Here is a 15263-nt window from a genome sequence, read left to right on the forward strand (position 1 = left end):
ATTCTTAAGATCAGAATTGACAATTATAAGTTCCTTGTTCAAACGTTTTTATTTAGAGAACGATTAGTATAACAAAGTTGAGAGAAAAAGAGACACAGTAACGAGAGCTACATACAGCCTCGAGAAACCAGAAATATACCTTTAGTCAATTTCATTTACAATAAGATGCCTTTCTTATCGTTATAACATTAGTATACAAAATGACATACTTTTTCCGAGCTTAAACTATTATATAATTTACAATGCAGCGTCGAGTTTAACATAAAAAGTTTGTGCTTATTGTTAAGTATTTAGTTTCGCGGGGGCTTCGTTGTTGGGCGTTCTCGTGTACATATTAAAATGATTCAGTCGACGCCAGCGTAGATCTTCTGGATCAGGTGTTGGTGGGGCAGTCACACATTCAAGACTCAATTGCAACGCTCGTCTCAGTTCGTCATCCTCGTCGTTTAACGCGTTATCTGCCGAACTCGGTAAATGCGTACTATCGTCTGTATGAAGGTCTAATCTCAAGTTTAAGGTCTTGTTTACATCCTCCTCATCATTTTGCAAACTCATTTGTAAAGCTCTTGCTAATTGCATTTTTTCATCCTCCTCCTCATCGCTATCCTCTTCTCTACTCTCAATTTCTATGGGAATTATCCTTTCGCGAGGTTTGTTTGTAGATGACTCAGATTTATGTGATAATGTGGATGCACTTCTGGTCATAAGACAGGACTGTGGGACTTCTATTTCTCCCATTGCAAGCGCAGCTTTGAAGATATCATCTTCTGCTTTGGTACCTAAGCGATAACCTTTGGGTGAGGTCTTTGAATCATCGCTATTCAGATTACTTTTCGTTGCAACTATAGGATTTTTCAGAAGAATATCTTCAGCAGGACATTGTGGAAATGTACCAATAACGATAAAAATAGAGTAACCTATAAAGAAGATTAGATTAGATTAGATCAGATTAGATTAAATTAAGTTAGACGTAACTTAAGTGTTATATGATTAATACTTTAGTTTGTATTTACCTTCCTGTAATAATTGAGCTAAATACATTGCGAGATAAGTATCCGATATAAGCTGCGGTCCATTGAGCATTGAATTTAAATTAAACCATTGATTTCCGAGCTTTCTTATTGTAAACCAATGCCCTTTATAATTACAAATATATGCTCTCATCCGCCTGAAAATGACACCACATGTATTATTTTATAAAAATATTGTAAATTGAAATATTTAAGATTTTTTTAACAATACGCCTCAGTGTAAAAATACTGTTATTCTGTTAATTCATAATTTGTTATATCATTATATATCATAATTTGTTATATCATTGTTGAAAAAATATTTAAAGAGTGACTTTTTTTGCTGGTGCAATAGAACAAAATATCTCGAAACAATATATAAGTACATCTCCGATGTAAACGAATTAACAATAACCTACGAAGGATCATTTTGTGCCAGTAAAGCCGTTGGTTCCGTGCTGGAATTGTATGGAACCAGTTCTAAACCCCAAACTTTTAAAGCACTGCTAATAACTTGAACTGAGAAGTATCCACTGTCGTCCATGTTGCCCGATGGTTGCTAAACATAACAAGCAGTTAGTTGTTACAAACACATTTGCCTGGTAAAGATAATAGTAAAGCTATGCATTTGTATCTACATAAATTTCAATAAACAAAATTTTTTATAATACCTGCATCACTTTTTTATTATCGAGTACTTTAAACGAGATATTGAAAAGCACGTGACGTCATGTTTACCTCCAGGAAGAGTTTGTAATCTTCGCTGTCTACGCCCGATTCCGCCATGCGTATTCTCTCCTCCTCATCCATTTGGTGACCGAAATTCGCCAGATCGACAGCGTTGAAGTAGGGTCCTTGTAAAAGTGCGTTCAAGCAATGCTGAGCGCACAGGTATCCCTCTTGCTGTAAAACATTGCTAGCATGAATACAATTATCTTCCGCGGAGACGCCAATTATCGCAACGGCGCATGTTTACCTTCTCGTGGAATATATTCTCCATTGCACAATCCGTCCGTCGGAAGGCTCTGTATACACAGAATCCGTCAGAACGCGTCAGTCGCAATGATTATAATTATAACCGTAACGCAACGTTTTTCCGACGACGTTACCGTATCAACGTCATCCGTAAAAATATTTTTTGGCTACGACCATGAACTAACTATGAGTATGTTACGCTGCTGCATCTCGAGAAAACAGCGCTGCTGTTTCTAGAAGTTCTAGAATTACGTCATCCGATATTAGAAACGCATCTTGCTCCAGAGGTACCAATGTCAACAAAGCACAATACACTAAATGCTATTTGCTGCATGCTGAAGTTTCTTTTATGCACACTTCTGCACACTTCAGTGTTTACGAACGCCGATTTTTCTTTGTTTTTGCCTTGCGGAAAGCATAAAACATTAGAGAAATTCTTAAACATATTATTATATATTGTTTATTAACGCATAAGGAAAATTGAGGATCAATTCATTGCATGGGATCATTTTATTTACATAATTTGTTCTCTTTTGATTAATTTTTTCTAAACACTTTGTTTTCATGTATCAAGGTTATGTTCTTACATCGAGATGTGTGTGAAAGTCGTTCATTAGCGGTGCATTATATCTCATCATTATAGAAGATCATTGTGATACATCATATATTGTGTATGTGTGCGTACATAAGTATGTATGTGTGAATCATAGGCTTTGCACAGCTTTACACATCGCGACTGCTCGCAATCACTCGCCGTGCTGCGCGAAAGCAGTTGTCAACGCTGTCAGATTTCGAGCGACTACAAAACCCTCATCGTTGTTACCAAGCCGTTCTATCGCCCTGGTTGTGAGCACAAGACGTGATATCATGGAAAAATGTGAGACACCTGTTTGAGACGGACACATCTTTCTCGAAGAAAGTACGCGGCTATACGCGAATAATAAACGAGCCGCGATAAACCGCGGTTATGTTTTTTTATGGCAGAGCGGTTTAACGACAATGGCGGCAACGTCCCCGTCAAAGGTATGTTCGTTTCCATTTTCTATAATTTCTGTAATATATACTGCGACAATCAGAACGATAGACTGTGACGTGCGCGAGTATAATCGATATAATTAAAAAGAAATACTTGAAGAAAAAAAAATTTTTTCTTGATGCAAAATCTTAATAGACGAAAATGACTAGTGGACATACCAAATGTAAAATGCATGATATCAGTAATGAACTATTCGTGTACATTTTTCATTGAGTTATATTCATCAGCAGTGATTGATTCGAATGATCAATCATACTTATTTCTAGACTAATCAAAAGCAAGATTGTGATTATTGTCAAAGACTTAAGAGGATGCTGAAGTCATATTGTTACCGACCAAAACTTCAATTTTCTAAAAAAGGTGGCGTTTTTTATTGCTTTAATAGAATTACAAATCCTTTGGTGTAAATAAAGTACATATGCTAATCTTTCGGCAGTTGGTCAAATTTAAACCAAAAAATAAAAAAAATTTTTGAAAATTTACCGACAATGTCACCTCAAAGAATTATATCTTTTATATCAAAATTATACTGCTTCAATCTGCAAAACAAGACCATGTGCCGAAGAAGAGCGTATGAAACAATAATGGAAAACCAAAAAAATAGAGCTTAGAGACTTATTTTCAAAACGCCACCCTTTTCCAGATTTATGTAAAGCATGTGTGCAATATAGAAAGAATAAGGTAAAAAAGAGCTATAGATTAGTTCCGAGATTTTGGGATAGAGGCGCTATACAGTTCTCAGTGCTATTTGTCATATACAGAATCTTTTAGGTTAGTTATGTGTGTGTTAGTTGTGCGTGTGTGTGTGTTTGTGTTATGTGCTACGAAACCCGGCTGAAAAAAATGAGTTGAAGGCACTCTGAAGGATAAAAAAGTGTATGTATTATACATAAATTTTGCAACATTTTTGCAAACATTTATATTATTTAATTACATACATTCATATTCTAATTTCTACAAAATACTTTTATTCATGTGCTTTATATGTATATATTATGTATATTATGTGCTCCATATTATGTATATTCACATCAAAGTATCTATGTAAAAAGTTAATATCATTTTGTATATTGTATATATTTTTATAATAAATGTATATGTCATATAACTTATTTATAAAGCATGAAATATAAAGGTATTTTTAGTTTCTTGTATGCATCATTTGTAAAAAAATCTTGATAAAAAAAACATTAATTTTGTGACTTGCAATTATCTGTTTCAATATATACTTCTTTTAAATACTTACAACTAGCCTTATTTTATGTGTTTACCTTGGTATCTAAAATACACATCAAAATATAAAATTAATTTCTAGTTCAGTAAAAAAAAAACATTGTAGTCTTACACCAGAGAGGAATGGGAAAATATCATGTATATGTAATAACAAATAAATCACTTTTCCACTAACATTATACACAACTTTGCAGAAATAAATTTATTCTGTGAATTTTGAATGTGTAGTGCAGTTTAAAACACACAGTCGAAATATGTCTATATTTTTGAAAAAATAATTCTGATTTTTCATGAATCACAGTGGTTTTATAAAATGTTCAATTTTAACCGTTTTTATTGGACTGTACTTTAGACAATATTATATTTTGCCATTTCTCTCTGTTGTAAGACAAGAATGTTTCTTTTCTACTGTAATAGAAATACATTTTCGATTTTGATACGTATTTTAAATACCAAGTTAATCACATAAAATAAGGCTAATTGTAAGTATTTAAAAGAAGCATATAATGAAACAGATTATTGCAAGTCGCAAAATTAATGTTGTTTCTTTTATCAAGATTTTTATACAAATGATAGACACAAAAAAATAAAAATATCTTTATATTTCATGCTTTAGAAATAAAAAATATGGCATATATCATATACATTTATTGTAAAAAGAGTATACAAAATGATGTCAATTTCTTAAAAAAATATTTTGATATAAATATAGATAATGTGGAGCATATAATATACATTATATATATATACATAAAGCATATGACGTAATAAAAGTATCTTACAATAAAGAATAAGACAAGCCAGAGGCGGTTTTCTCGTGGACTGGCAATATAGAATAAGACAAGCCAGAGGCGGTTTTCTCGTGGACTGGCATTAGAAAATTCTTATTCTTGTCTTCAAGCCAGAGGCGGTTTCCTCGTGGACTGACAATATAGAATAAGACAAGCCAAAGGCGGTTTTCTCGTGGACTGGCAATATAGAATAAGACAAGCCAGAGGCGGTTTTCTCGTGGACTGGCATTAGAAGAAAATTCTTATTCTTGTCTTCAAGCCAGAGGCGGCTTTGTCGTGGACTGGCAATATAGAATAAGACAAGCTAGAGGCGATCTTTCGTGAGCTGACAATTTTAAATAAATATAGTCAGAGGCGATCTAACGTCAGCTGACAGTTTAGAAGAAAGAGAGCTAAAGGCGATTTATTCGTGAACTGGCAAATTGTAAGAAATATTGTCAGAGGCGATCTATCGTGAGCTGACAATTTTAAATAAATATTGTCACAGGCGATCTAACGTCAGCTGACAGTTTAGAAAAAAGAGAGCTAAAGACGATTTATTCGTGAACTGGCAGATTTTAAGAAATATTGGGTTTGTTCGTTTTAGCTGCACTGGGGCAGCTCTGGGTCTACTCTAAACAAGATAATACAGGACAAACTATTTATCTGTCCTGTATTGTCTTGTGTAGAGCAGACCCAGAGCAGCCCCAGTGTAGCTAAAACGAACAAGCCCATTGTCATAGGCGATCTAACGTCAGCTGACAGATTTGAAGAAATACGTATTTATTTTAGTTAGCAATTTACTGCACGTGTGGTCTGTTTATATTTTATCAGATAATTTATAAGATCATTTAACCTTTTTTCTCGCAATTGAAATTCTATCGTATGGCTGAATGATGTACATACGAGACAAAATAGACTTATACAAGGTGTCTAATAGATATAAGTTAGATATGATAAAATATTTTATTTGAAAAATGTATGTATAATACTATATATCTAATTGGAAAAATATGTTATATGCTTTTCCTATTTTTATTCTTATGTAATAAATACAAAATAAATAAATAAGTTAATTAATTATTGAATACATACATATACATATTGAATATAGTTATCTTTATTTTGTATTTTATATAACTGAAATAATATATACTTTTATTATTTCAGTCATTATCATATAAAATACAAAATAAAGATAACTATTTATTGTATATATGTGTATATGTATATATTAATTAATTGATTAATTAGTTATTTAGTATTTACTACATAAGGATAAAAGTAAGAAAAGTATATGACATTTTTCTTCAATGATATATATAGTATTATATGTATATTTTTCATTTATTATTTTGTCATATTTAGTTTGTATTTATTTGACACCTTGTATACGCTTATGTTTTCTCGGACATTATATTGCAGCCTTGCGACGAAATTTCAGTCGAGGAAACAAGCGCAAGCATTGTTTGTTTACAAACTTCCGATGACACACGTACACAGACCACACGTCAGTGTAGTGAGTCACCACACAAACAAATGCGTACACACGGACCTACGCGGCATAGGTCCGTAGGCTGCGCCGATAATGTCATTTCATTTTTAGTACCATCGAAATGATGGCGCTTTCGCGTCGGAGTTCGCCCGTCACTTCAGCATCCTCTTAACTGTTGTCAAAGTGTGATTGTTTTTAGATAATAATGCATACATTTAAGAAATTTTCAGAATTATTTATTTCAGAGCCTCATTATTCTCTCATGAATAAATTGATTTTATTAATTTTATTTTATTTCATATAATTTAGATTGTTTAACATATATTGAAGTAGAAATATTTATAAAAGTTTCTAAATTAAAGAAATTGTTAATGTAAAGCATTAAAGTATGTTTCTAAGAAACAAAAAAGCATTACATGTATGATATATTAACTTGTAGAACTGTTTAAAATATATTAAATATTTAATATCCTAGCGGAGACTTCAGAAGGAATTGATGTCTTTAATACGTGAGCCTCCACCAGGGGTACACGTAGATGGAGAACTGGCTGGACAGAATTTAACACAATGGATTGTTCATATGGAGGGTGCCAAAGGCACGCTGTATGAGGGGGAACAGTTTCAGCTTCAATTTAAATTCAGTTCCAAATATCCATTTGATTCGCCAGAAGTGACTTTTATCGGTGGAAATATCCCAATACATCCACATATTTATAGCAATGGTCATATTTGTTTATCCATATTAACAGAAGATTGGTCTCCTGCTCTAAGTGTGCAAAGTATCTGCTTGAGTATTGTTTCCATGCTAAGCAGTTGTAAAGAGAAGGTATGGATTTTTTATCACTAAATATTTTAATATAATATAGCTTCAATAATTTATGAAATATATGTAAGTAATACAATAATACTCTCTGTAGAAAAGGCCACCTGACAATACATTCTATGTGAAAACTTGCAACAAAAATCCAAAAAAGACAAAATGGTGGTATCATGGTAAGAAAAGCAATTTTATATGTAATAACTTTTAGTATGTTTGATACATTTTATAAATTATACGATTTAGCTTATGAGAAAAAAATAATATACTTATAATTTACATAATTTATATTTATTTATATTAAAATGCAGTTATAAAGCACAAAACAATTATTCTTAAAATAAACAAATATCTATTTCTTATTCATTAATCTATTTATCTCTAGATGACAGTGTCTAATATTGAAGATTGCAAAAATTTTACCAACATAGAAAGATTGTTGGACCAAGTGGGCTAATATTCAAACCTGATGCATTAAATTAATAGAATTTTGCATATAATATGGTATAGTGATTTTATCATGACAGGAAATTATATGCGTAATTTTAAGAAAAACAAGGCTACAACCTACTTACTATTGTAACATTAGAAATCATATAAGTTGTCATGATGTAAATCATGCAAGTCGTTTAATTATTACGATGTTGCTGATAGTGATACATAATTATGGTTAAATAGAATTATTATTGGTAATAGAAATATTATCAATAATTCTTTATGCTGAAAAGAGAGACAGACATAACAGGTATTAATTTATTAATAATATATTAATATATGAAGTGAGGTTTCTCTTTCTTGTTACTCCAAATTTATGGAGATTCCTGATAAGGATGTGATTCCTGTACGTTAAAATCATTAAATATATTTAGAAATCATGAAAAAAATAATGGTAATATTACTGCTGCATATATGTATATTTATATACATATATATGCATTCTACTGATATACTTGCTACACATTCTAAGATTCACTTTTACTATGTTACCTTCGATAAAACGTGATAATTCCTATACAAAATAGTACACATGTGTAGAACTGTATTTTATTCAAAATAATGTTATACGTTTTAATTATATAAGTTAGATGCTAGATTAATACTACGTTATGTAATGATGTCCTTTTACGTTAACAACATTGAATTTAATAATTTTTTTCTTTTTTTGTAAAATTACAGTTTTCAATGCAATTTCATTACATTAAATTATTTTTTTCAGTAAGTTGCCTGAGACTATTACTTAGATAAATGTGTTAATGCTATTTAATATAAAATGTGTTTGAAAAACTAGTAAAAATTGTTATAGGAATCCTTACTTACATTACATTTTTTAGCGTTAGCACTTGCAATAAACTCGCAATTTCAATTTAAGTATGTGATATCACGCTACAACTATGCTTTTCACTCCTCATAAATTTGTATTTGAAAGAGAAAGTTTTAATCCTTGCTTTAATGAAACAGGGTATACCAGTGGAAGTAATATAAATTGTGTTTGAGATAAATTGTGACAAAGCCGCAATGTTGATAATACTGGTAATTGGCATCTAAAAATAATCATAAATTTTTATATAATGTCACATAATGTCATAATTACATGTTTTATGTTATTTTTTGTACATTTAGTAAATTGTAAATTGTACAATGACAATGATATTAAATTTCTTAATAACTTCTAATCTTTTTAATTATTTATTTGTTGTACCTTAAACACTATGTGATTTTTTATAAGAATAGTCATATCACATTTTGCTACGTTTACTTATCATTTTCATTCACATGTGAAATTGCAATTATTTCATTAGAAACATTTTATCAGGAGACGCGGTAGTGTCTCCAGTCAGGTATAAAATGTTTCTATTGAATTATAATTATTGCTCTATATTGTAACATAATAATATCGTAATAAGACATGTCCAATATTGTTTACTATTTAGATATTGCTTTGAAAAAAATATTTAACATATGCTTTCAATTTATTTTTGCACGAGAAAGCTTTTTTGACTATATCACAGCTTTAGCTATAATCTATATATATGTAATTTATAATTATATAAAAAATATAAATATAAAATATTACTTTATACATTTGATGACAATGTATTTGAGAAAGAGTGTGACGAATTATTAGGTTATGATATAGAACCTATCCTATCATTAATGAATGATAGCACAGAGGAAGATACTGATTGAGGCTGTAGAATTATCATCTTATATGTATTTGTATTTGTCACATACGTATATACTTTTTATTGTGAAATCATCACGCGTATTTAATCACATGTTTTCATTTATTGTTAGCTTGTTGTGATCAATTCGCTTAAGATCAACAATTTTTACATTATTCAATAAAATATTTTCTGCAAAATATCACGAACGTATTAAATGCATGTATTTCACTTCACAATCTCACTATATGCAAAATGATATGTATATAGTTGTATCATTGCATTTCTTTTGAAAAATATGAAACATTTATCAAAATACTTTTCCAGAAAAGATAACATTTGGTTTTAAAATACATTTATATAATCGGAATAATTTGTTTCCAAACAAGTTTCTTCTTGTGATATTCTTCCCTTTTATTTAATTATTGAAAATATACAGCTTCGGAACCGGAAATTCATAATTGCAATATATATTTTCTACAATAAAATTATATTAAACAATAAAAACACGTTCTTCAATCATCAAAAAGTCATTTTTTTCGGTGAAAAAATTATACATGTTTCATATAATGGAATGCTAAAAATATTTTATTAACGCTAGTGAAATTTCCGGTAGAAATTTCCGCCCATCAAAATCTATTCATCCGATTCTATAAAAAAACCCAAGAATAAGTAAAATAGCAGCATTATCGTAAAGGCACGCCAATCGTGACTATATCATTAATAGTCGCGGTTGAAAGAAAAGAGACAGAGTGGGGCTGATGATTTCCGAGCACGTTCGACAGTGCGACAGCAGTCTGTTACGCGGATAGATTGAATCGAGATAATGCTGCCATTGCTTTTGTGATTCCATCGGTAGTCCGGTTATCAGCGAGTGCTAACGAGCGTCGAAACGTTTTGTAACCGCGGAATCATTTCTTTCGATAAAAACGGATATCTCATACGAAATATATATTTATATTATAAAATATAATCTCTCTTACGTTTACTTTATGGTGGCCTCGATATAATATGCGTGATGGTACGATTCGCGATAGTGACGTAAATTGTACGCAATCGTACGCGATATGGTAACATCAGTGACATCAGCAAATTTATAATGTTAAATATGACCCGAATTAGTGAAAATATTGGACGAGAGTACTAAAGGGCACGCTGTACCAATTCTCGTGTATAATTTTCCTCGTTTTGCTTTATTTCTTCGCGAGAGTCAGTCGACAAACGCTTCCACGATTCCACCTCCAAGGCGCATCGTCCTTCAACAACCGCATGGCGTCATCGTCGACACCAGTATTTGTCTGACAGTGTCGTAGGATCAAAGAAGATAACCGATATAGTGGCTCATACAGAGTCCGTCCGTATTTTGGATTGTACTTTGTTCTCGTGAAACAGTGCGTTTTTCAACAGCACGTGATTCAACGTCGAAAATTCTGGACCAGTTCGAATGAAGTTTCCCTGTTTGCAAAGCATCCTTCATGACGACAGCATAATGTCGTCATAGATCGATGGTGGAATTAGTGTTGGCAAAGTGACCGCCGCCAGCACCAATGATGATTTGTGCGAGGTAATCTCCAGTGTGAGTCAATTTTTAATTTAGCAAATAACGCATTGTTGCCGACCAGTCGTGCCGGTTTTGGATAATAATCACGAATGCATCCCGTTGTTGGATTGCGCTCTTTTTCCATTCTTTGTCTTATCGATGATTGCGCTGTAATGAAATAAAAATTATCACATTAAATAAATATGATGTTTATTTTTTCTATAACGAACTTCGTTCCTGCAGTCGATGTATAATTTGACATAAAGTGAATATTGTTTAACAATATTAAAAATGCAAAATAATTTCGTCCAAGCTACGTATCATGATTAATTAGAAATTATTACCGCAATACGCAGAAAGTAGATAAGCAGTCCGTTAGATTAAACTTACTCCGCAATATAATACACTTATTTATAGTTCGCAATATAATCGCGAAATATTTAATGCGCGTTAGTAAGAGCGTCGCATCAATCATGATAATTAATGATAATAATTAGTTTACTAAGAAACTAATTTGTTATACATTGTACATGTTTTATATCTCTCTGATGGAAAATCATGCGTTTTGTTTTTTCTTCATTTTTTTTGCCTGTTTGTTATGAGTACATTTTTATTTGAAACACTATTGCGATCAGAGTGAATTCGTTACAAATTATAGTTTTCTGTAAACTGTAGCAACGAAGTTCAAAAGTGGTATTGCTAATATAAATATGTTAGCAATACACATAATAACTATGTGTATAACATAATAACTCTAAAACAAATGTGAATATAATTGCGACGGTTTCTTTTCGGAACAATAATCAAGAATTCGATACAAAAATGGAATACAATGAAGTGGATTAATGATATATCCGGTACGTCCGTATTCATAAGAACATCTCGTAACAAATAGTTGATAGAATACAAACATTTCTGAAGTAATACAAAGAAATTTATCGCTGAATGCAGGCAGGCCGGACATCATTAATGCACGTGACTTATATCGACTCATAATGATTAACGTACAAGTTAACATACGTAAGTAGCGTATAGTATGTAAAATGCACAAGCGCGATATTATGTATGTCCGGTATGCAGCATGTAGAAGCGTTGGAACCTTGTTTTACTAGAAATCAACATAGTATAGGATGTGCCAGTATTACATCAAGTACTTGGCGCTTATCCAATTTTAATCTATTTTAATCCATTTTAATCCATTTTTAATCTTTTAATATGTTTATCTTTAATTTATTTATTTACGATACTTTTTATCATTGTTATATCTCAAATGTTACTCTTCAATGGTTCGATCTTTATCGCTGAATCATCTTGTGTTATTTCATTAATATATTATAATTTTCTTGACCAAAATTCTCTATTTGCTTTGTGAAACAAAGAGCAGACACGCTTAGTGGCGTTGAATGGAAATAAGTTGTTACATTCCTCGATGATTTTATTTGACGATGCTAAGGCCGTGATTCATTAGTTATCTTTAAGCATGATTCAAGTTATTTTCCATTTTTTTTACAAATTTTATATGAAGATTGTTCCCAAGAATGTCCAAAACTAACTAAACTGTTTCAGGACTTATATTCGAATTTGGAAAAACTAGAGAAATCTAAAAATATTTTAAATAAATAATAGAAATTTAATATATAATTTATTACCTTAATTAATCTACTCGAAGATTGCATGTTTCTTAATCATTTCACCCTGCTGTATGCGGTATGTTTTAATATATTCGATACAAAGAGAGTGCATTCTCTGCATAGTGCTCGGGCATGGTGACATTGGTGCAACAACAGCAGACGTCCGACGATGATCACCAGTGTCAAAAGGAACAAGAACACGTAAGTGTTGTGCTGCCTGTGGAGAATCACACGGTCGACAAATATCAGGGCGAGGTTGGGCGCTTGGCGAGCGAAACCGTGGTCGTCGTTCCCGGCAATGGCAGTGTTGGAGATTCCTCTACGCAGTGCAGTGACATAGACGATGACGACGATGAGGAAGAGACGGATGCTGAGGTGAGCGGTGGTTGGCTCACGAATCTGCCGGTTCCGTCAACTATCGTCCAGCAACATCAAGCGGTCGCCACTGCGAACGGTGACGTTGTCCTGCCGAACGCCGACCCGTCGAATTTCGGTGATGTGTGCGTAAAGAATTCAACGAACGTGCATTTGGGTAACAAGACCTTTTACAAGGGTCCGGTCACCATAAAGCAGTTCGTTTACACGAATCCCACTTCGATACAGGATGAAGGAAGTTGTGTCTCCGACGCCAACGTTTCGGACTCGTCGGCGAACAAAAATGACGGAACGACAGACAGACCCGTTTTATCACAAAATACGGAACTAAATAAAGGTAATAGTCGATCTCTAATAGATTGCTCAGGTCTGTTGTTTTTAGCATCCATGCATTAGTTTTCTCTTTTCAAAGCCCATGTGTGTTTAATATAACTGAAAAAAATATAATCAATAAAAGCAATTATCGAGCAAGTTTATTCAGCAAAAGGTAAAATATGTTATACAAATAGACTAATATTATAATATATTGTTAACCGCGCGCACTTACCAATGTAATGATTGCAATAGTCATGCATAAATTTCATTGAATGCTATTACGTAGTTCACAGGCTAATTTTGATATGGCTTTTATAATTATTTTAGTGACGCAATGGCTGTGGACGTGGAGATGTGCGATTTTGTTGTGCGCTCTAGCCTTAACACTTTTCGCTGCCATAGTGATCACTACTATATATCTCACTCGTTACACAGAGGTACGGCGTGCGCCAATTTTCCCGGAAATTCCAGACTCCTCGCTCGAGGGTAATTATCTATCTAGAAAATTTTTAGCTTTGCAGGCGCAACACGAGACTGTTTCTACTGATAAATCTTATCTGTCTCCTACAATCCAGATTTGTATTTATTACATTTATTCATCTATCATCTGAAAAGCGTTCTTTGTTTGCGATCGTAGAATAAATCCTATATTCGAATGTTGCAAAACGTTTTACATTTTCAAAGACTAATGTTTTGAATTTTGTTGTAAAATTGCTATACATCAAATTAAGATTATTGCGTTTAATGCTAGATTGATAAGTTTCTAATTCATGTTAGAAATATATAAATAAAAATGTGCAATATGCATGTCTAGCTTTATGCAGTACATACGTTCTTTTCGTAATTTTCAGGTGTAATAGTAGATTCGGTACGTTTCGTCGAGAGGAATGAATGGGGTGCACAACCGCCTTCGGAGACCTTGACAAAGTTAAAACTGCCGGTACCCTACGTAATTATTAGTCACACTGTCACCGATTTCTGCAACACTCAATCCCAGTGCACACTTCATGTAAGAGTTGCTCAGACTTTCCACATTGAATCTAAAAAATGGTCGGATATCGGTTATAATTTTCTCGTCGGAGGAGATGGCCTCGCATACGTTGGTAGAAGCTGGAATTATGTGGGTGCCCATTCTTTCGGTTTCAACAACAAAAGCATCGGCATTTCTTTCATCGGTACATTCAACACGGTCCTACCACCTAAAGTACAACTACATGCCGCGCAAAAAATTATAGAGCTCGGCGTCAAAGGTGGTAAAATTGCGCATAATTATAAATTATTAGGCCACCGACAAGTTTCGAAAACTTTGAGTCCTGGAGAAGCTTTATATAACGAAATTAAAACGTGGCCTCATTGGTCACCTAATCCTTAAGATTTGATAGTGTGAAAGTTTTATGAAAGAACAAAGGATAAATAATTTTAAAAAAAAGGCCAGATTTTTTTTTTCTTTAAAATGTGTCGTTGCTGTCTAGTTGCTTCAATCAGATAATTTAAATAACTTAGATAATAGTTTATTGTGAAAATATTGTTATCTAACTGTGAAAGTGTCTTGCATCGGTCAAATTTTGTGATAAATATAACATTAATAAACGAATAAGTTAGAAATTAATGAAATGCATATAAAATATGATATAAATAGAAAATATGAAAAATTGAGTATATTGATTGCTAATGTGTTGAAGCATCTATTTCAGTTGACTGCATAAAAGAATAAAGATGTGACAATTACTATATTTTATAGTATGCGCTAATTAATAGTCTCATAATCTCATTAAAAAATATAAGTTGAACACTGTATATATTATAAAGATAACATTGTATGTTTAATGAGCTATAAATTTTGTAATAAAAAAATTTGCTAAATATGTCTCTTAATTTAGTTCACATATGTATGACAATCGATT

General features: G+C 32.2%; 3 protein-coding genes and 1 long non-coding RNA gene across 9 annotated transcripts; 2 read left to right on the forward strand and 2 right to left on the reverse strand.

The window, feature by feature from the left end:
* Positions 1–30: 30 nt before the first annotated feature.
* Positions 31–2180, reverse strand: LOC105678039 (ataxin-3-like). Of its 2 annotated transcripts, XM_012377014.2 has the most exons (5): positions 1987–2180; positions 1749–1913; positions 1430–1569; positions 1014–1168; positions 31–917 (listed from the first exon to the last, which is right to left on the reverse strand). In XM_012377014.2, the coding sequence occupies exons 1-5, from the start codon at positions 2008–2010 to the stop codon at positions 283–285; spliced, it is 1119 nt and encodes a 372-aa protein (XP_012232437.1). In that variant the 5' UTR covers positions 2011–2180; the 3' UTR covers positions 31–282. The 2 variants fall into 2 exon arrangements, with proteins under 2 accessions (XP_012232437.1, XP_012232438.1); XM_012377015.2 differs by lacking the exon at positions 1987–2180 and having other exon boundaries at positions 1682–1823.
* A 145-nt stretch (positions 2181–2325) lies between these two features.
* On the forward strand, positions 2326–9009 carry LOC105678064 (ubiquitin-conjugating enzyme E2 W). Of its 3 annotated transcripts, none has more exons than XM_012377071.2 (4): positions 2326–3008; positions 6995–7345; positions 7437–7512; positions 7722–9009. In XM_012377071.2, exons 1-4 carry the CDS (start codon positions 2985–2987, stop codon positions 7733–7735), a joined length of 465 nt encoding a protein of 154 aa, XP_012232494.1. In that variant the 5' UTR covers positions 2326–2984; the 3' UTR covers positions 7736–9009. The 3 variants fall into 3 exon arrangements, with proteins under 3 accessions (XP_012232494.1, XP_067214613.1, XP_012232496.1); XM_067358512.1 differs by lacking the exon at positions 2326–3008 and adding an exon at positions 6414–6702; XM_012377073.2 differs by lacking the exon at positions 2326–3008 and adding an exon at positions 6738–6905.
* A 1900-nt stretch (positions 9010–10909) lies between these two features.
* Positions 10910–14332, reverse strand: LOC137000950 (uncharacterized). 2 transcript variants are annotated; one of them, XR_010891091.1, is made up of 4 exons: positions 14191–14332; positions 13592–13857; positions 12688–13476; positions 10910–11206 (listed from the first exon to the last, which is right to left on the reverse strand). It is a non-coding gene; the product is annotated as an uncharacterized lncRNA (long non-coding RNA). The 2 variants fall into 2 exon arrangements; XR_010891094.1 differs by having other exon boundaries at positions 13592–13923; positions 14191–14330.
* Positions 11869–15224, forward strand: LOC105678063 (peptidoglycan-recognition protein LE). Of its 2 annotated transcripts, XM_012377068.2 has the most exons (4): positions 11869–11895; positions 12793–13381; positions 13687–13845; positions 14211–15224. In XM_012377068.2, the coding sequence occupies exons 1-4, from the start codon at positions 11884–11886 to the stop codon at positions 14729–14731; spliced, it is 1281 nt and encodes a 426-aa protein (XP_012232491.1). In that variant the 5' UTR covers positions 11869–11883; the 3' UTR covers positions 14732–15224. The 2 variants fall into 2 exon arrangements, with proteins under 2 accessions (XP_012232491.1, XP_067214581.1); XM_067358480.1 differs by lacking the exon at positions 13687–13845.
* Positions 15225–15263: the final 39 nt, after the last annotated feature.

Source organism: Linepithema humile, chromosome 1 (genome assembly GCF_040581485.1).
Source record: "Linepithema humile isolate Giens D197 chromosome 1, Lhum_UNIL_v1.0, whole genome shotgun sequence".
Classification (NCBI taxonomy): domain Eukaryota; kingdom Metazoa; phylum Arthropoda; class Insecta; order Hymenoptera; family Formicidae; genus Linepithema; species Linepithema humile.

Excerpts from the sequence above, each read along its gene's own strand:
- LOC105678039 (XM_012377014.2), bottom strand. The coding sequence starts at position 2,010 with ATGGAGAATATATTCCACGAGAAG. Across the intron at positions 1,914-1,986 it reads AGAATATATTCCACGAGAAG|CAAGAGGGATACCTGTGCGC; the intron begins GTAAACATGCGC and ends AATGTTTTACAG. Across the intron at positions 1,570-1,748 it reads ATTACAAACTCTTCCTGGAG|CAACCATCGGGCAACATGGA; the intron begins GTAAACATGACG and ends TGTTATGTTTAG.
- LOC105678063 (XM_012377068.2), top strand. Across the intron at positions 13,382-13,686 it reads AAATACGGAACTAAATAAAG|TGACGCAATGGCTGTGGACG; the intron begins GTAATAGTCGAT and ends TAATTATTTTAG. Across the intron at positions 13,846-14,210 it reads TCCAGACTCCTCGCTCGAGG|GTGTAATAGTAGATTCGGTA; the intron begins GTAATTATCTAT and ends CGTAATTTTCAG.
- LOC105678064 (XM_012377071.2), top strand. The coding sequence starts at position 2,985 with ATGGCGGCAACGTCCCCGTCAAAG. Across the intron at positions 3,009-6,994 it reads CGGCAACGTCCCCGTCAAAG|CGGAGACTTCAGAAGGAATT; the intron begins GTATGTTCGTTT and ends TTAATATCCTAG. Across the intron at positions 7,346-7,436 it reads TAAGCAGTTGTAAAGAGAAG|AAAAGGCCACCTGACAATAC; the intron begins GTATGGATTTTT and ends TACTCTCTGTAG.